General features: G+C 40.4%; 1 protein-coding gene across 1 annotated transcript in view; it reads left to right on the forward strand.

Annotated features, from left to right (window-relative positions):
- LOC116669485 (uncharacterized) overlaps window positions 1-20,378 on the forward strand; it is a 30,018-nt gene extending 9,640 nt beyond the window's left edge. The window contains 30 exon segments of the mRNA XM_032499360.1: window positions 379-563; window positions 958-1,092; window positions 2,243-2,341; window positions 2,426-2,463; window positions 2,729-3,624; window positions 4,598-4,663; window positions 4,766-4,803; window positions 5,086-5,238; window positions 5,572-5,700; window positions 6,162-6,200; window positions 7,176-7,301; window positions 7,408-7,534; window positions 8,535-8,705; window positions 9,677-9,688; window positions 9,691-9,710; window positions 10,126-10,290; window positions 10,414-10,548; window positions 11,206-11,244; window positions 11,334-11,474; window positions 11,885-11,946; window positions 12,148-12,171; window positions 12,542-13,103; window positions 13,438-13,500; window positions 13,719-17,177; window positions 17,393-17,492; window positions 18,009-18,134; window positions 18,807-19,127; window positions 19,848-19,964; window positions 20,072-20,193; window positions 20,296-20,378. Coding sequence (XP_032355251.1) covers window positions 379-563; window positions 958-1,092; window positions 2,243-2,341; window positions 2,426-2,463; window positions 2,729-3,624; window positions 4,598-4,663; window positions 4,766-4,803; window positions 5,086-5,238; window positions 5,572-5,700; window positions 6,162-6,200; window positions 7,176-7,301; window positions 7,408-7,534; window positions 8,535-8,705; window positions 9,677-9,688; window positions 9,691-9,710; window positions 10,126-10,290; window positions 10,414-10,548; window positions 11,206-11,244; window positions 11,334-11,474; window positions 11,885-11,946; window positions 12,148-12,171; window positions 12,542-13,103; window positions 13,438-13,500; window positions 13,719-17,177; window positions 17,393-17,492; window positions 18,009-18,134; window positions 18,807-19,127; window positions 19,848-19,964; window positions 20,072-20,193; window positions 20,296-20,358 — 7,733 coding nt within the window. The 3' untranslated portion in view covers window positions 20,359-20,378.
- Window positions 20,379-21,049: the final 671 nt, after the last annotated feature.

Raw genomic sequence — 21,049 nt, forward strand, 5'->3', positions numbered from 1 at the left:
ACCGCCACCTCTACAGCAGTGAGATGTTGAATGCATGTCACCAGAAACCTTTTTAAGGAATTGCTGAAGTGTTACTTTTTGCTTACTTATGCTTAGGAAAAAAGTGCTTCTTAGGTATAGAAATGTATTGTGTGTAATTTATACCGCGCTTTCCAATGGTTCAGATGCCAATGTTGACTTGTAAGCAAAGTAGAATTTCCCAGAGAAAATATAGTAACAGCATTTGAAGCAACAAGCAAGAAAGCTGTTAACTTTAAGATAATGTGATCATTAACTCTGTTTCTTCATCTTACAATAGAGACTCACTATTGGGCTTTACAACCAACACACCGCTCTAGTTTTTTTTTTTTGACACGCTTTTTGTTTTTGTCCTTCTAGCTGTCCAATCCCTGTCAAAACATTCTGATCTGGAGGCCGTGGTTAAGACACTGGCTCCTGCCTTACTGGCCGAGCTAGCCAAGATGAAACCTTCCTCATCTTCTACTACCTCTTCCTCTTCTACAGCAAAGAAGGAGTGCCCTAAAAAGCCATGGAAAGCAAAGCTTAGCCTGCAGAAGAGCAAGGCAGTTCCTTCACCATGACGTGTGTGTGTGTGGTGTTGTGTGTGTGTGTGTGTGTGTGTGTGTGTGTGGTGTGTGTGTGTGTGTGTGTGGTGTGTGTGTGTGTGTGTGTGTGTGTGTGTGTGTGTGTGTGTGTGTGTGTGTGTGTGGTGTGTGGTTGGGTGAGTGACAACAGATATTACACCTAATAGTGACATACAATGCATAAATTTATGTTGCTTGAAATGATGGGTTACATAAAGTTTATATTGGATACTTTAAACACTGGCATCAGTGTTTTTTTAAGTGGTTTTTTGCGTCTTTCTAACAATTTTTAAAGACAACTAGTTTCAGTAGTCTTTTCATGATGATCAACACTTCAGTTGGTCTAAGTTTGTGTTTCTCTCTGTTTGTTCAGTCTGGTAAATCTTCACCTCCAACCATGGTGAAACTCCAAGGAATTCGTAGTTCTATCTCTCACAATGATGTGTTGGCTGCAGCGGAGCACTTTGGAAAAACCAAGTCAGTTGTACTGTTTCGGTCCAAACTGGAGGTATGTATACAGCGAGTGATGTGTTTTTGCTACCTGGCTGAATAAGAAAAGATTGGGAACATTTAATTCCAGCCTTAATTTTAGTAAAAAGCTAGAGGTGTTGAGTCTGTAAGTGATCACGGAGTAGTTGGTATATAAACAGTAATGTAGCAGGATGCCGCGTGTGAACTCCCTCTGCAGATAATATGGACAGGAGACTTGCATCTAACACTTCGATATCTGGATTTCAGATTCTTTCTTTAATAATAATGTGCTACAACTGAGAGTCCCCCCTTTTTTCTTCGTACCGCTCCTCCTGAGTTTCTCTTTCCACCCGTCCCGCCTCAAAGCTGGTGATGGTCCCGTTCTTGTCCTGAATGTCTGTGCAGCCATGTCTCTGAGAAGCAAATACTGCTGCATTTGGAAGCTGTGACATGGAAGTTGCAACTGCGTCTCACGGCCCTGGGCTTTTTTTGTCTGTCTCAGTTTCAGAAGCGTTGCATTCTTCCTTTAATAATGAGGGCACTATAACAACAGAACTAAGAAAAGATGCAATTAACTTATCCTGGTTTTTTTTTTTTTTTTTTTTTGTAAGTATATAATAAACTTTATGTCTTACAAATAACAGCCTTGTCCCAGAGTTTAGACGTCTGGTTATATGAAAAGCTAAACAAGGAAAAGTTTTTAATAAATGTACATGAAGCAACTAATGTCAACATGAATAAAATCATGAATGTACTAATTTACTTTTTTAAAGATGACCTGGCCAAAGTAACACAACATCTAGAAAGTTTTGTTTTCACAATGATTCAATGTAGGGTTGTGATATTATTGAAATATGAAAATCTACATTGACTCTTAATTTAACATATGGTCGGAAGTAAAAATTATCCAAAAATGTTTACTTCTTAAAAAATGACTTATTGTGTAACGTTAGAAGGACTTTAACTTTTTTTTGCCAGTCAAATTACCTTTTATTGAGTGCATATTGAAACATTACACTGTGGTCCCTTCCCCCTCCAAAAAAAGTTTCAGGCTCATGAATTTTTTGTCACTATAAGCCCTGCATGTAGTGGTGAGCTGTCAATGTTTAGCACGTAAATGTAGTGAGTAAATGGTCCTGACGGCTGTAGTAATGCAAAGTTGTGTGCGTTTGTGTGTGCACATGTAGGCAATCGTGTGTTTCGAGAAAGAAGAAGACGCAAAGAAATTGAAGAGCGTGAACAGCCTCGATGTTAAAGGAATGCTAATCACTGTTGTCAGAGAACAGGTATTCAACTTTTTGTCTTTCTTTCTCTCCCTGGGAGTGTCAATTATCAGAATAATCTAAAAAAAACTATTTCTTTGTTTACAGGAGACTGATTCTAAAGAGCAAAAGAAGCCTCCTCAGAGGTAAGATATGTTTCCCACAGACTTCTCTTTACCAGCGATGATCTTGTTTTTTGTCAGTATTTTACTATAAATACTCAGTTTCTGCCTAAATGGAGTGGGGGGAGGAGAAATTTGTGACTTTTTGGGAATTTTCTAATGACAAATATTTCAGCCAACGTTTGTGTGTGCACTGGGGATTGGAATAACAGACATTCCAGGAATTCAACCTGTGAAGGACTTTCCATTTCTCTCTCCTTTCTAACCTATGTAACTCTTTATTTCACAGAAAGCCTGCCACGTCCAGTGTTTCCACATCGCAAACCACTACCAAAAGAAAAGTTCTTCTTCCTACACCTAACATGCGTCCGCTTAAAGGGCCCAAAACGCCTTCATCTTTACCTTCTGGAGCCAAAAAAGCTACAACAGGCAAACAGACAAATCAGAAAAGTGCAGGTAAAGGCTCAGTAAAAGGCCCACCGACTGTCACTAAAGCAAAAGTCTTGGTTTCCAAGGCGAAAAACGTCTCAACCAAGCCGATAACAAAAATGGTAACCAAACCTGCGAAAATGGTAAAAACAGGAAAGTTACCTGCAAAGAAAGCTGTAAAAAAGTCCATGGGGATGCAAAAAAAGTCCACAAATCCAGAAAATCAGCTTGACGTAGAAAATTCCAAGCCTAAAGAATCAGAAACCAAGGTTCAAGAAGATGTGCTGAAAGACACAGCTGATGTTGGAAAAGCGAATGTCCCAGTTTTTGAACCCAAGCATCAGGCAGAACTAGGCAAAGCCAGTGCCGCTGAAGATGCAGAACCAATGGAGATTGGGGAAATCGCAGTTGAAGTGGCAGAACCCATGGAAGTAGCAAGTTGTGCTAAGGACCAAGGAGAAAAAATGACAACTACAGAAGCTGTACCGGCAACTTCAGAGGCGGCACCTGAAAATGTACCTGGCAGTTCCAGTGAGAATCAACCACCAAACAGTACAATTGAGACCCTGCCGACAGAAACAGATTTACCACATGTCCAACAAAGCACCTTGTTAGAACCAGAGTCCACTGCACAAGGACCGGAGACAAAGACAGAGGCTTCACACCTTCAACAGCAGGCTGCAGGAAGTCTGACTGAAGTCGCTGAGGAGCCAAAGCTGCCAGATAAAAGGGTGAAGACAAAACCAATACTAAGAGGTATGTACATTGGTTTGTACAACAGATGTGGTTTACAATTATATACTCTGATTTAAGTTTATATATCAATATGTTTACATTTGGTTATTATTAGCTTGTCCATCTGACCTGCAGGTCTGTCATTACAAACACCTTCAATCCCACAGGACTTCATGCTTGAGTAAAAAAAAAATTGCATCTGTTTATCCTAATAGGGATGCTTATTAGATTTTTTTTTTTTCCTGACCAATGGTCCGCCCGTGTTCACCGTTTATTAACAATCAGCCGACTTAAGTCTAAGTCCACCCGTCTAAGAGAGCTAGCAGCCACAATGTAGCGCGCATTGTTGTTGACGCAGAAAACTTTCCCAGTCCAGAGTTTCCACCACATCAATTAGTTTAGCTGCATGGTTGTCAGCTTTGGGTTGGCCTGACACACTCTGTTGGTAGGAAGTCTGACTTAACCCACCAGTCCTCATCGATACTGGGGCATGTAACTGTCTTGTAGCTCTCTGTGTGAGCGCCATCCAGCAGTCAGTCGTGAGAGCCATGGACTAAACATGCAGAAAAAATTTCGCAAGTCGCCGTACTTATTTTTGGCCGCCTAAATATTGTCTTGTCGGCTTCATTTTGCCTGCAAAAACATAATAAAGCATATTAAATCACCCGAACTGACCTGTTGAAGTCCCAACTTTACGCAGTAGCACATTTGTGAGGACAAGGACAAAGCGCGCCGCAGTGTTCTCAAAGATGTGTTTCAGTCTAATGAATTTCCCATGAAAGGGTTGATTGTGTCGCCCGCGTGAGTTGTATTTAAGAAATAGATAGGAGATTTGAAATGGATGGAAAATTAGGCTGTGGGTCAAAACTATTTGGTGTTGACCTGAATTCAACATATAAATATGTATGTAAATGAGGAAGAGAAGGTGATTATGATCTTTCAAAATACTGACATTTATTTAATTACATTTGACCTTGTGAAATTCCTGTGACAGATGATGATGAGGACTATCTGACTACTGAGGAGAGGGTTAAAAGGTACATGAGTTCATCCAGAATAGGTAAGAAATCCAAAAAGAAGAGACCGTCGGTCACAAATGTCCGCATGTGATCATAATTTTACTGTCTTTGACTTTTTCTCTTTTACATTTTCTTTTTCACAGCGTGCCTGAAGATGAACGCAGGAGGGAACTCGAAAAAGGTAGGTTTCCTTACATAACTTTACAAATGTAATTTCTGATCAATTTAACTGTGTGTGTAAATGTTTTTTGTAATCAGTTTATTCGCTACAAACAACTTGAAATAATGAATTGGTATGTTGATTCTAAAATGTCCAAACAAGATTCCAGTTAATTCTTTATCTCATATAACGTCAACCTCCACTGGAAAAATGTTAAGTGAGCTTATCTTAATCTTTTATTCATTAAAAACTGACCTAAACCATTATGGCTCCTAATTGTTTACCCCTCTTTGCTTTTTACAGTTGAGGTACCTTAAAAGAACGCAGTTGCTCATAACCAACCTGCCGGAGTATTACGACGGCTGCTACACAGAGAAGGATCTTGCCAATCTGCTCATACCCTTTGGATTTAAATATGCAGATAACAACATCATTGTTGTTCCTCAGGCGTGCATGGTAGATACCAGTTTATACATCTGCATGCTTTGGTTTATATATCACATGTTTCTGCTGTTGCTTCTTAGTAGTTTCTGTAGACAGTAGATTTGGAGACAAATATTTTTCATTTTTTACATTGCACAATTGTGCCTTTTTAAGTTGTGAAATCACAAATTGCAGCTAAACATCGTTTGATAATTTATAATTTTTGTATATGTATTGTTATGTAAAAGACATGTTTGCTCCAATCAAAACTCATGACACTGATTCAAACTACATTGAAAAAAGTGCTCAGAAGAAGAAGTGAATAAAAAGTAGTAATACATTTTCATATCTGTTTTTTCCTCTCAGGCTTTTGTCATGATGCCGAATAAGAAGGATTTTTGCAAGATATTGAAAGCCAACGCAATCATGGGCTTTTTCCTCAGAAATTTTAAACTTGGTCTCCATGCCATTGCCAATGGCATCGACATGACACTGGTAAGCATTTTGGCAAATTTTAACCTATTCAGAACATGTCTTTTTTTTTTTTTCTTTCAGCAATGGGACTTTGCAGGGGCTTCTAGCCGATAGCTTTGATTCACATAGCCTTCTGATCATAACAGTACTCTGTTAACTTTAAGTCTTCTTTGATGTTCCTGGAGCAGATCATTGCTTGAGCCTTTGCCATTTTGGCTATTCTTCCATCCATTCAAATGGTAGTTGACCGTTTTCTCCCACGTCATTCAGGCTTTAGATGGCATTTCAAGGCCTGTTAAATCATTTTTGCTGTTTTTTGCTATGTTTTTATGTTTAATATGATGTATGAGGTTAGTGATGTTGGACTGCTGTTATTTTGAACACAACTGTAAACACTCAGAGTATGGAGTCTATTGGCATTGGATAGGTTTGGTGTGTTGAATATCTTTGCATTTAACCTTTGCCTACTCTTTCTTTTTAAGCTTGGGTTTTATCAATGGCTGATGAAGCATGTGCATAATGTAAGTAACATACACACTTCTCATTAATTCATACACTGTTTTTAATGTTGTATGTAAAGTATTCCATCTCCATTTTTCATGTTACACATGGAATTCAAGGCTCGACATTAAGACTTGTCCGGTTGTCCGGGACAAGTGGATTTTTTGTAGGGCAAGTGAAAAATAATTTACTTGCCCCACTGGACAAGTGAAAACTGAAAAAAATAAAATGTCATGTTACCTTACGTTATGTGCCACTCATTAGGTCTATGTTACCAATTTGAATCAAAATCTTTTTCTTTTTTTTTCACTAACTGACCGCTAACGTTGGACCCTGCAGCAGTGGGTCAGCGGACCGCTAACGTTAGACCCAGCAGCAGTGGGTCAGTGGACCGCTAACGTTGGACCCAGCAGCAGTGGGTCAGCGGACTGCTAACGTTAGAACCTGCAGCAGTGGGTCAGCAGACCACTAACGTTAGAACCTGCAGCAGTGGGTCAGCAGACCACTAACGTTGGACCTTGCAGCAGTGGGTCAGCGGACCGCTAACGTTGGACCCAGCAGCAGTGGGTCAGCGGACCGCTAACGTTGGACCCAGCAGCAGTGGGTCAGCGGACCGCTAACGTTAGACCCAGCAGCAGTGGGTCAGCGGACTGCTAACGTTAGACCCAGCAGCAGTGGGTCAGCGGACCGCTAACAGGGTCAAGCCCTGGACTTACACATGGACTTAAAAATTTATAAATAAACTTGTGCTTTTAGATGTTCTAATTTAATTTAAGGGCCATCCTAATAGTTAATCTTAATTCCTGTGTTTGTTTTACCAAAATATATATTAATGATGAAAACTGTCAACAGTGACGTAAAACAGTGGGGGGGGATACAGTAAACACTAATTAACATAGTCCTCGTCTTTCATTGCAAGATGTATTTATGAAACAATGCAGAGTGGTTGTATGTGTCCTCTTATTAATTTTATGGTTCTGATGTTCTTGATTCAGGAAGTGTTTGATGATGGATTGAAAACAATCTTCATCAAGAACATTTCATGGAGTGAGTCAGACCAGCTCAGAAAAGATTTGGAAAAAATCAGTTCTGTTCAGAATTTCCTGCCTCTCCTCAACAAGGTATGAACAAACACGTACAATTAAAAACGTTTTAAGTGGCTTTAAAAAAAGACTTCCTGTGGGTCTTACCAGTCACGTATTTACTGTATGGGCATGTGTGTTTCAGGTGTTTATAGAATTTGAGTTCCCTCACGATGCTGATCGGCTTGGAGTTTGGTTGAGTCTCCTGAAACAACCACCTGGCTACGAAGTCCACAGGCTAAGAATACCATACACGAGCTGTACATCACAACGTAAGTCTCTGTTTTAAGAAATTAAAGTCCTGTTTGGGATATGTTACCTGGATATTGATTGATTGATTGATTGATTGATTGATTCTTTTCTACATGTTAATTTCTTCAAGAAACTACTTGCTTAACGCTGTCTTCACTCTGAACAATCTTCCCTGGCTTTACTGGCATTAGAAACTTGAAGCATTTGATTTTATGTGAGGCGGTTGGCATAAACAACAACTTTTACTCAGGGGTTTCCATGCTCTCCATCTCCACCGCTGGCTTTTGAGGGACTGATATTTTCCAAGTTTGCGCTTGTGTGCCTCCTCAATCCTTTCCTCCCAAGGGATAAAAAAGAAGAATAAAAAAAATCATATTTTGGAAATTTATCTTAATGCCTTAAGTAAAAAATGAGGTAAAATCCAATCTTTAAGGACACCAAGTTTCTTTGTGAATAAATAATGAATTGTAAATAAATAAATGATCTTCCTTAAAATGCAGGGGGCATAAGTAAACATACCCCTATGTTAAATTCCCATAGAGGCAGGAGGATTTTTATTATTAAAGGCCCCCATCATCACATACCCTTCACCATACCTAGAGATTGGCATGGGATACTTTCCATAAAATCATCTCTCAATGCAAATCAAACCAGGATGCATAGTATCCTGATGAGCACAACTGTAAATGTGTAAAGATTACAACTGTCTACTTGCTTCCTGATGCTGATATCTCCCTTCTGCTCCTTGAGGGGTTCCTGTGTTCCCTTTGCATGTTCTTTTTTACTTAATGCCTCTTAAATGTATCATTTTTGTTAATTGTTTTTATTTAACTTGCCAAATAAATCAAATTAAATCCGAACCGCGGCATCATAGCTAACCGGCTATAGGACTAACGTCAAAAGCAGCTGTAGCTCACTCCCTGAACTGTACAAGTTGAAAGATTGGAAGCTTTTTGGCACTCTTAAAACTTATTTTAAACTCTTATTTTTTTATTTGTTTTTTTTTATTTCTTTGTACAGCACCAAGACTTCCTGAGAAAGCTGTACCAGACAGCAAACGCGCTGTTGATGGGGCAACTATCCTGCCAGAAAGAGAGAGTGTTCCAGCTGGCAGCATTGGACTATTCTGGGTCCCCTTGAGAACTAGTCCTTTCCTGTTCCCCACCATGTCTCCTTGGTTCATCATCCCAGGTAAGAGACACTTTCTCACATTATCATGTGACATTGTGACGTAATATTTTGATAGTGCCAAATTTACCATGGTAACTGTTAGAATAATTTCATTATGAAGAATAGACAGGAATAGAGGCCGACAGGAATAGAGGCCAACCGATATATCAGCAGGCCGATATTATCTGCCAATATTAGGCATTTCCCGAACTCGGTATCGGCATTTATAATGGCAGATAAAATATATACATATATAGACAAATAAATGATTCTGATAAATGAATATTTAAAAATAAAATAAAAACGGACTGTCAACCATTTTATGACTGTTTGCGTTGCATAGTTTATCCACCAGAGGGTGCTCTACAACGTCCCTGTTGACAAGTTTTTTTGTCTGTCTTTTTTGTTCAAAGGACTTTAAGTTTAATATCTTAAGTTTGTATTTTTATTTATCAGAACTTTAATACATTGATTTTCCTCCGTTCTGTTGTGACAATAAAATAAATCATTATTTTAGTGAGAACTCAAATAAAAACTTTTAAATTATATATTGGCCAATATATCGGAATATCGGCTTTTAAAAAAATGAAATATTTGTATCGATGTTGGCCTTAAAAATCATATAGAAGTTAAATCATTTTTACTTGAACACGAGGCAGTTTCCACATTACAGAATAGTACGAAAAATGCCCAACTGGAAGCTCTCTACAGCTGCTTATTTATAAAAAGTGGATGTTGATACAAAGTCATAACAAAGTCGATGTTGTCCGTTTATCTCATTGGGTCTGGGAATCTCCTCGGCCTGCTCTGCCCCCAGAAACATCCTGGGCCTTTCACAAGGACAGACCATGGCTCCATCTTTTCTTGTTTAGAGTGATCAGTATAATATGGTTTTAATAACAATCAGAGAAAAAGTATGTAGCATCATTTTTCTAACAGTAATGTATTCAGTAAAGTAAATGTGTTTGCCTTTGTTCACTTTTTACTCCAAGATTACCTGACAGTCAGAGGAAGGAAGACATTGAGGTAAGCCTATTTTCAGTCCAACTTTCCTATCCGATACAGTATATTGAATCAGTGCGTATCGACTTCATAGTTTTGACCCAAGACCTTCAGGGTTGGGTTAAAGTAATTTGTGAAAATTTTTATTTTATCAACATTTAGGTAAAAATATCAGAGCAGACTTTGTATTGGCAGTTCTCAATGGAGTCGGATCAGGATCATGGCCAAAAAAATCTGGATTTTTGACATCCGTAACTTAAGTTAAACAAGACACTGAACTCTTCTGGCTTTACAGGACAAACAAGTATCAGACACTGGAGGCATACTGGCACCAGAAGCAGAGCCACTCTGATCTGTACTGTAATCAAAATGGACCATGAAGTGGAATTGGTGTCAACGCATGAACTAAACTTTGGTCTTTGAACTTTGGGTTTTCTAGAAGGCCAGTGGTCGTGGTTCCATGATTCCCACAATCATGTTGACCGGTTTACCAGAAGAAGGCTACAAGCACAAGGACGTGGCAAAGCTGGTCTGGCGTTATTTCCCCAAACAGAACCTTCACTGCCTGTACTACAACGTGATGGTCTTGATGCTGCAGAAGAGGGTAAGGGGTAGACTGTTACAGGGACAAAATGTTTGTAATTTTACAAGTTAAATGGAGCTGTTTTTTATTTTTATTTTTACTTTTTTTTATTTAATTGTTGTTCCTTCTTCTCTTTATCTCAAGGCCTTTGTGTATTTTCCTGATTGGACAACATGCTGTGACTTTGTCCGAGATCACATCACAAAACCAGTTTCTGTCCAAGGCTGCAGGCTTTCAGTTCACATTGTCTTGGAACACATGCTTCCCGAATCCAGTGAGGTATGGACACTAGGAAAAACACTAAAGGGGACCTCAACTTTCAGAAGTAGACAACCCACTATTAAGCAACCTACAAAAATTAATTAAAATAATCTATGCTATGCATTTTACATACCAGTGACAAAAGCCCACTTCTTCTCCTAATTTTTAATCTCAACTTAATCACAACCCATTCATTAATTAACCTTGAATTTGATCAGATGCATGCTACTGTTTCTACCCCGGGACAACCCCCAATACGCATCATGTTTCATGTCATGTCTTCACTGTACTTTGTTATAGTAGGTAGGTAGCTAGACCGGCAGTGTAGCCTTCATTTCCGCCAACTGTTTCAAACACAATAACAAATACCGGAACGCTAGACATCATCAGACACATGTGAGTGTTGTATTTGGCTGCTTAAAGTAGAGATAGTGAGCTAATTACGTATGAGGAGATTTTCATGGAGCAGCGGTGCTAATCATTTAGTTAAACGGAGAAGGAAATATTATTGATGTTCTTGTGTTGTGACAAGCACAGACATACAATCATGTATGCACATTAGTTTGGGCCATTTTGAGAAGATTTGTGCGTGTGAAGTACAACATGTTTAATACGCAGATAATATTTAAATTGTGTTTTGACATCAGTGACAATCTGTGACTAACGTTTTTACAGGAGATGATGTACACAACTCTGATGAAGTTGAGCAACGCTGTAAGTCATCAATCGCTCTTGAAAATCTTTTGTCAAGTGAAAACAGCTGTTAGGATCTCTGGTCCTTAACACTATTTCTTGCTCTTCAGGGAGCTCCAGACCCAACGTCTCTGGAGGAGCGGTTGCTGTGTGTCGAGGTTTCTGAGGCGTGTGTGAACCTCGTCAGGAGAGTCATAGAAAAGGTGGCGTCCATCGCAACCTTTGTCAGCTTTTTGCCGCTCGCCAACAGGGTACAGGAACACAAACATCTGCACTTTTCAATCAATTAATTTATTTGTCACATGACATCCTAAGGTAAAATGTAATCCCATCAGCTCGTTTAACTAGTACACGATTCATCATGTGGGGAGGATGGGCAGTCTTACCCTAGCCTTTGTTGCTGCTAGCTGCAAAGGCTAGGAAGCTCATCAATTTATAAGCTGTCTCTAGATTTTCTTTGTCATATTGTTTGTTTGACCTTTTAAGTACAACCAATATTGCTTAAATTAAAAGAAACTTTACATTTAATGAATTCTAATTGTTTGTTGCTGAGCTTTTTTTTATTGCTTTTGTCCCATCACTTCCTCCATCTCTCCTTTCTCTCTGTCTTTTCTCTCTCTCTCTCTCTCTCTCTCTGACCATGATTGTCGTTCTACCTCAGATATGCATTGAGATGGCCGACGCCAGCTGTGTAACCAAGGTGGTGGAGAAATTCAACACTTGGTATGCATGTGTTCTTTTTTTAAATTAGGTGTATGAAAGGGGGGGGGGTTAAATTAGTTGTATAATTACTAAAGTCTACCGTTCCCCAGGCAGTCTTTGTAAAAGCAAGTTGCATCTATGTGTGTTAATGTATTGTTATATTTTAATCCACCATTCTCACCTAAACATAAACTGACCAACTCCTTATTTTTCTCTCTCCAGGAGCAAAGTTCAACGTGTTGAGTGGTGAGTATATCACTTTGTAATTGATTCATGTCCGGTTAAGAGGGTGACATTTCACAATTTGACATTTTATAGACCAAACGGTTATTGTTGTATTGAGAAAATGGTCGGCAGAATAATTGATAATGGAAATAATTGTTAGTTGCAGCACTAAAGGTTTGACAGTAAGAGGAAAAAATAGATTTAAATCTTTTTTTTTTTTTTATAACACACGGACATATTTTTGGCATAATGCAAGAGAAAATGGAACAGTTAATTCAGGAACACTGGATGACAATTTGAAATTGTATTACGTATGTTTTTCTTTAGTCATTTTGTGGGAACAACCCTTTTTTCATTTTGCGACTGACTATTCTTTTGTTTGTAAATTTAGTTCAAAGAGCCTAAAACAGCGTATACAGGACTACACGGACATCCCACTAAACTTTTACCTGGACACCATGAAGGTCAAAGCCGAGCCCGCAGCTGTGAAATGTCAAACCCAGCCTCCTCCTTCTGAACTATTGGATAATGGGTCCCAACCCGCTCTGCAAACCGGTGACCCCGCTGGATCCACCATTTCTGCGCCCACCACAGCAGGACCAAGTGCTAATGCCACAAATGACATAGCAATAAAGGAGGACTGTGAGAAACCAGGACCTGAGATCACCATGGACTCCATTGTTGATCATGAGCCAAATGAGGATGTAGAGAATGCAGAAGTAAAGGGGCAAGAGTGTTCATTAACAACCTCAATCTCTACCGCCAATATAGTAGACACGGTCCCAGCTGCTTCCAGTCCTGATCCTTCCAGTCCTGGCACCACAGTACTCATGACTGAAGAAAACCCTGCAGAACTTCCCCAGATTAGCACGGACATATTCCAGGCCGTCGTGGCAGCCGTTCGCAACCACAGACTTACCCGGGACAGCAACACCCAGAGGGAGGAGAAGAAGGTGAAGCTTGGCTTTAAATCTTTAAACTCAACATTTACATTTATTAAAGACACTTTAAGTTGGTATACAAATCTTTGTTAATTCATAGAATCAATAAAACCAAACAGGAAAAGATGACATTACTTCTGGTCTCTACAGCCAATAAAAGCTTGTTGGACAATAATATTAGAAAATATTTAATCAAATAATTCCATCAAATGAAAATTGTTATACAATTTTTAAACAAGGGTTGTTATAATTGAACATATTCATACTAGTACTCCTAAACACTAGCTAATAAATCTGATTTCATATGTCACTAATGCGTCAATGTTTTAAAAATGTTTTTCTTTAGAGCTCCAGCGAAAGCAACACAAGCTCATTAACTGCAAAGGATAAAGACGCACCAAAAACAAAGGTAAAAGGAGGTTTATTCCCACAAAACCTTCTTGTCCTTCTTTGTGCCTTACTTTAACGTTACTCTAACAGCCAGAAGTGTGTAAAGTAAAAGGTAAACAAAAAGTATGGCACATATAAATGTGTTTTTTTGCAATAAATGTTTCAATAATTTATTTAATTGCATTTATTTGTCTCGATGAATCTGATTCATTGTTTTGATTTTTGTTTTCCATCCAGTTTGAGGATGAATTTACAAATGACAGCCCTTCTTTAGACGGCCATCTTTTTCAAGATTTCAACATGGATGACTTTGTTACTGTTGACGAAATTGGTGATGAAGTGGGAGACACAAGCCCCAAGTCTCATAGTTCCTCCTCATCTAGGCACTCCCCCAGAGCGAAAAGAGAGAGGCAAAGCTCAGGTATGTCTTCTGTTGGCAAACGGACATCAACAAGGTATTCAAAAGACTCCAGGAGCTCAGATTCTTCTTCATTCTCCTCACCCAAGTCAACTAAAGGCTCAAGCTCTTCTAGCTATGTGTCGCCAAAAAAATCCAAGGGCTCATCTGAACCCACCAAATCCCCTACCAAACCCTCCACCTCTGCCAGTGTGAGTAATGCCTCTTCCCCTGGTCAGAAAACACAACATAGCCAGACAAAATCTCCAGCCAAAGTATCAAATACTGCATCCTCCGGGTGTAGAACCCGCTCATCCTCCGCTGCACAAGAAATGGAAAAGATGACATCAGTGGCTACAGTCAAGGCTTCAGTGGAGACTCATTCTGAGCCTCTGGGAGAAGAAGCAAAAGACACTGAAAGCACACTGGCAATATCTGACCACACGGTGTCAGCAGAGGGCTTTGCTGTAAAAACTGTTGAGTCAGAGACAAAAATAGAAACATCATCAGAGATACATCCACCTCTACAGGGACATGGATTAGACTTGAGCCAATCCCAGAGTCTGGAGGTTGATGTTCATGTCAACACACGCAAAGGCCTGAAGAAAACCAAAGAGGATGGGAAAGAAGACGATGTTGAGAAACTTACAGAGATGGAGGGGGACAACGACAAATACAAAATCCTTGGTTCACTTGATGAAGAAACAGATGAACAGATGAATGATGCGGACCAAGACGGTAGCTCTGAAGTCCGGCCAACTGTACCCGAGGGAGGCCAGACTTTGCACGTGGAAAGCTTTCAGGTCTTGGACAGCGTCAACGATAAAGACAAAGCCCGTCCACAGGAGTACAGTGAAATGGAAATAGACAATTCTTTCCAAATGGTGGACAGTGCTACCCAGGACCAAGCAGATACAGGTCAAGAGGACAGTCACCAGGTCCAAGATGATGGGTCCACAGTTAAGCACGTGTCTGAGGAAGCAGCAATCCCTGCAGGTGACACATCTGATAAAGATTCAGTAGATAAAGATCAGGAGACAAATAATATAGCTCAAGTGGTAGATACAGATAGTAAACAAGCTCCAAGGGACAACGGAGATGGGAAGACAGGAGAAGAGGAGGACGAAGTCAAAGGCAAAATGTGTTCAGCAGAGTCCTGCAAAGACTTCCAAGATGTGTTGAATCCTGATGGCCGAATCCCAAATGAAGACCAGCTGCTTCAGGACACCGACAACAAAGATACTTTAGAAACCTTTGAGATACTGGATTCAATTGATGATCAGAGTGCAACCGAAGACGACAGCCAAAACCTTGGAACTCCAAGTGACCAGACATCTAAGGAAGACATTCAGTCCATGGAGGTGGAGGAAGACACATATCAGGTGATTGATTCGGTGGAAGATCACCCACCAACTACAGAGACTGAGTCGGAGACTGACAACACAGGAAAAAGAAAGCGAGGGGAGGCGACTGCTAGAAAAGATGATAGACCATCAAGGAGGAGTGGGCACACAACCACAGCATCCAGAAGTGAAGAGAAGGAGAAATCGCCAAAAAAACAGGACAGGAGATTTAAAAGATATGAGACACGGACGAGGTTGGACACATCTGCAGGACTTTCTAAAAAAGACAAAGAGGCCAACGAGGAGATGGTGTATGAGATAGTAGATTCTTTTGAAGACAAACCGGTTCAAGATGTTGCCACCACCGAAATGTCTGGTAGACGGAGGAGTGCAAGAGGTAAGAAAGAGGATAAAATGACATCTAATCTTACAGGAGCATCTGAAAAACCAGAGGAGGCTAAATATGAGATTTTAGACTCTGTGGAGGATGAAACTGCCAATGATGAACCACTCTTAACAAGATCCACCAGAGGAAAAAGGGAAAGAGCCACTAGAAAAGATACTTCAGATGATAAAACGATAAAAGAGGACACAGCAGTGAAAATGAGACACACTCCTGCTAGAGAATCACAGGAACAAAACAAGGAAAGAACACCAAAGAAAGAGGAGAGAGCCCCTCTAAAAGGTAGCACACCATCAAAGAAGATTGACGATGAGGTAAAAGAGGAAATTGACTTGGATGCTACCTATGAAGTATTTGACTCTGTGGAGGACGAGGCGGTTAAGGGTGATAGGCCCGCTACAAGACGAAAAGGAAGAAGGGGAAGACCAAAGAAAGTTGTTAAACCAGCCATAAAAGACACATCAAAGGAGGGTGAAAAAGTGGCTGATGAAGAAGAAGAACCGACATATCAGATTCTTGATTCTGTGGAGGACGATATGGTTAACGATCAGCCCCTCACGGGACAGTCAGACGAGAAAGATTCCAGCAACAATGACGAGCAAACGAGGAAAAGTGAATCTCTCAAGGGAGCATCCAAAAAAGAGGAGGAGGAAGAGCCTATGTATCAGATCATAGACTCCCTGGAAGACGATCAAGGTCAAGAAGAGCCAACAGCCACAGAGAACAAGACAAAAGATGAAACCCCTACAAAAGAAGAGGCGTCAGCTGAAGAAGACACACCAACATTTGGTACCACAGTTGTGGAAGCGTCCGAAAAAGTTGTTGTCAAGGAGGAGACTCTGTGTCAGATAGTCCGTCCATCTTCTGCAGAAGGGTCTGTCATGAGAAATAAGAAAGTGGACAAATCAACAACTGAAACCCAGAGTGATACTGCCATAGTTGAAAGTGGGAAGAAACCAAAATTGCCTGAGAAAGACGACACAATAGGCAATCTGGTGAACCTGGACCAAGTCAGCGAGGAGGAGGATGATTACCCTGACGACACGGCTGAGGAGGAAGAACTGAGAAAGCGACAAGCCGCCTCAAAAGAGAAGCTGTTCGCCAAGGAGCGGGAAGCTAGGAGGACCAGGGAGAGGGAGGAGAGGAGAACCAGGGAGAGGGAGGAGAGGAGGACCAGGGAGGGGGAGGAAAGGAGGACCAGGGAGAAAGAGGAGAGGGAGCAAAGGAGCCGGAGCAGCAGCAGCAGTAGAGCAGGTGGGAGAGAGACAAGGAGGGCAAAGGAGAAGGAGAGGGAAAAGGACGACTCTGCGGAGGTAGGTGCCGAAGAGCTGGTGACTCTGGATGAGGTGGGAGCAGATGAGGCTGGAGAGGAAAGAGCGCCAGAAAGCCAAGAGTTGGATGAGGAGATCATGGAGGGGGAGCTGCAAGCACTTGTCACTCTGGACGAGTTCATAGAAGAAGAGGAGGATGACGATGAAGAGCCCAAGCAAAGCACACTAGAGACCCGCCCACCCAGCCAGGAGGACGAATCAGAGGACTTCTTAAACTCAGAGGTAAAGGTCAAGATATTAACCCTGTCACACATATTTCATTACTTTGTGGTAATGTCTGAAGTTCTACTGTGGACATTTTTTCACAAAAGACATTCTAGCGTGGTATAGAAAGCCTGCAGGAAGACTCAGCGCAATTTGTGCCAGTTGTCATTAATATTCAATGAGCAAAGCTACTTGACTCTGATTGGTCTAAAGTCTCTTGTGTCCGTTTCTAGACTTTGGTGACTTTAGATGAAGCTGGCGATGATGACGAGAAGCCGGAGGAAGAGCATACTGAGAAAACCTCATGTACCGTCCAACACAATGCTGATACAGGTGAGTGTTGTTCTGTCAATACATAGTACAGTGTATTTGCACAGGTACAGTACACACACACAAAATATGAACTGGCTCTGCTACTGAACATAGGTTTAGGACACAGTAGAAAACAACTGCGAAAATGTTAAAGCAACACTATGCAACTTTTCCAGCTTCTAACCTCCCAAAGGTTGGATCAGAATTGTCCCATTATTTCTCATTAGAACTACAGAGCCACTACCCGATCTGGCAAACTTGCATAGTGCCGTTTTAGCCGGTAGAGAGCCGCAAGTGCCGTTCACCCTGTTACGAGTTGATGAACCTCTGAAACAATTTTGAAACATTATTTTAAGTTACAAACAAGTTCTCTAGTCTTTCTTTTAAGGTGGTTGCTTCTTTTTTTTATATCTGTTACTCTCTCTGTTACAGTCTCACTTTTAGTGGGGTTTTTTTGGCCAGTGGGAAAGTGATGTGAGTCTCCCAGTAATTGTGGGTGAGTGACCTTGTTTAATGCAATGGTATTCTTGTGTCCAGTTTTAGACGAAAGTCTGAACTTTGTGACGCTAGACGAGGTGGGAGCGGTGGAAGAGGAGGAGGAAAAGGAAGCTGTAAAAACCAGGAGAAGAGGACGCGGCAAGAAGAGAAGCAGACAGACCCCTGGTAACACACAAACACTCATTCATTCTAGGGGTGGGACTCACCAGGTGTCCCCGATACAATATCAACACAATACTTACGCCACGATATGATATTGCGATTTTAAACATATTGCAATATTCTGCGATTTATTGCAATTTATAACCTTTTTTTCCAACTTCTAATTTTTCCCAATTTCAAATGACGTCCCTAAAAGGAATCTTTGTCAACATCTGTTTTAACTAATAAGAAACATTTCTCTGTTTGTTCATCTCACTTCAATTTTATTGCTGCAAAATGGGATTGTCAAGCAGACAAACTGACCAACACATAGATAATAAAAGATCCATACTTGCCGTCTGTGTATCGATACAGTATTGCCACTGAAAATATCGCAATGCAGTGTTGTATCGATTTTAATTATTTTAATTATTTTTTTTCACACCAGCCCTATATCATGAAGATATCGTATACAGTCATGTCAAATTTGAGGTTCAGTATTTTGCACAAGAACACTTTGTCACGCGGACTGGAGGAGCAGCGTATCGACTATTCAACCAGCTCTACGTCCTAAGCCACAGCCGCCCCCTTTCCAGTGATCAAGCTCTAAAACATGACAATTAGTAAATTTAGTGTGTTATTTTACAGATTGCTTTTCATTTGTTTGCTCAACCGATTCATTGTCTTTTACCACAGTGAGAAAATCTACCAGAGGGAAAACCGTGACTGCAATAGACGAGAGAGAAGAAGAGTTAGAACCAGCGAGCGCTGATGTTCTGCCTCCAACTCCACTCGATGCGTCCTCGTCACTGGACACAGGTCCGTCTATGTCGTCAAGTGACGGCCAGCCGGAAACCCAGAAGGCCGAGGTGGACGCAGCGAACTCGGCTGACATCGAGGCAGCCTCTGCTGGGCAAGAGCTGCAGCCGGAGCACCCTGAGAACCAGACACTGGAGGGATGTGTGGGGGAAGGACAGCAGGAAAAGGAGGAAGGAGGGAGCAGGGCGGACATTAAAGGTACAGAGAGCTGAAAGAATAGACTGAGCTAACATTGAGCTGGTATTTTGGACCAAGGAAAATTCTTTTTGAAGTGGATGAAATAAGGCTGGGCGATACGGAGAAATTCAAATATCACGATATTTTTGACCAAATACCTCGATGTCGATAAAGCAACGATATTGTATGGATGACTATCAGTGCTTTTAACAAAATGTTATTTACACAATGAGATTTTTACACACAGCTACACAACTAAGTGAGTCAACTGACTTCAAAACGTTGGCCACTTTACTCCAACCAAAGTTCAAAACGCCCGTTGATGTCTGTCTTCTTTAGTCTTTTGGCAATTTAGTTTTTTTCCCTGAAACACGTCAAACACATTCTGCTTTTACTAAAAAACTAAACTAAAACTAAGTATATAAAAAATAAACTAAACAACCAGACCCGCTTTAAAACCTAATTACAACTAAATTTGAAAACAAAGCCTGAACGAAATAAAAATAAAAACTATTGAAAAATGCAAAACTATAATAACCTTGGTCCTTGCTGGGCCGGCCCCGCTCCTCCTTTAATGTAGCTGTTAAGATTTTAAAAGGTGTGTGTATATACAAAAGTTTGTAGTGTGGGAAACAAGAAGCGCATGACCAAATTTGTAGCAGAGAATTTTTTTTTTTTTATATCTGTATGATTGTTGGGGCTTACATGATTCAAAGATTGATTCTTCTCTCTCTCTTTTAGCTGTGAGTAAACTGAGGATGGAGTCCGTTGGACCTGAAGCAAAGCGCTCTCGTTCTCAGTCTCCGTGTGTCGCTACCGACGTCAAACTGCCGCCGTTCAAACCTAACAACCCCCTCGGTGAGACCCACGAACACACTCCTCCTCCATTCAAAAACGACACCAGATGCAGATGTGTTTTTTTTCTCACTTTCCACCTGTTTCACTTTGACTGTCTCCCTCCTCAGGTCGGGAGTTTGTGGTCCCCAAATCCGGCTATTTCTGTAACCTCTGCTCCGTGTTCTACCTGAACGAGAGCACCGCCAAGGACCTCCACTGCAGCAGCCAGAGACACTACGACAACCTGCAGGTAAACACAAACACATACACAACAAATAAACAAGAAAACACACACTCACTTGGCCTCACACTGTTTTCTTCCTTCTCTCTCTTTTTTTTTTTTTTTTTTTAGAAACATTACCAGAAACAATCAAGAAGTTCCAAACAAAGTTCTCAAGGCTCCATTTCTGATTGATCCCGACTTCAACTAATGACTTTTTATTAATTTTGTTGTCATAAATTTGAAAAAACGTACAGCTGGGGCAGTGAAACGCCAGCAGCTTTACAACTCGATGTGTATAATAAGCCATGTTGGTCATAACGTATTGCTGTCTGGCATCTTCATTCTTATAAATGTCTACATCATACATCTACCCTAATACTTAATAAACATTTATAGCATGCATTGCCCCCCAACTTGGTTTCAAGCTCCCTCCAACTCTACAGTTTTGGTGCCTTGCTCTGCCTACAGTCACACAGAAAAACCAGAAACATGAGTTTCATCATAAAGTTTGTAATGGTTACATAGTTGGATGTTTGGTACCTCGAAAGGTGCTACATGACCTCTTTAACTCAACCATAAATTATTGCTACAGTATTAAAAAAAATATATATATACAGTATCTTTTGCTGATTTTCTTGAATTATTATTATTATTATTATTATTATTAAATAAATTTGGATGGAAACTTTACTACAGGAAGCAATGGGACTGAGAAAAAATAGTTTAGTAACAGTACTCAGTTTCTTTTCCGCAGTGTAGTAAAATAAATAATTCTCGGTTATTCATGGTAATGATCAGTCAATGAGGGTCGTCTATAAATCAGAAAAAAGTCCAAATAAATTAGCATAATTAAACGTTATAACCCAGCATGTAGCACCTTTTT

Source organism: Etheostoma spectabile, chromosome 19 (assembly GCF_008692095.1).
Source record: "Etheostoma spectabile isolate EspeVRDwgs_2016 chromosome 19, UIUC_Espe_1.0, whole genome shotgun sequence".
Lineage (NCBI taxonomy): Eukaryota > Metazoa > Chordata > Actinopteri > Perciformes > Percidae > Etheostoma > Etheostoma spectabile.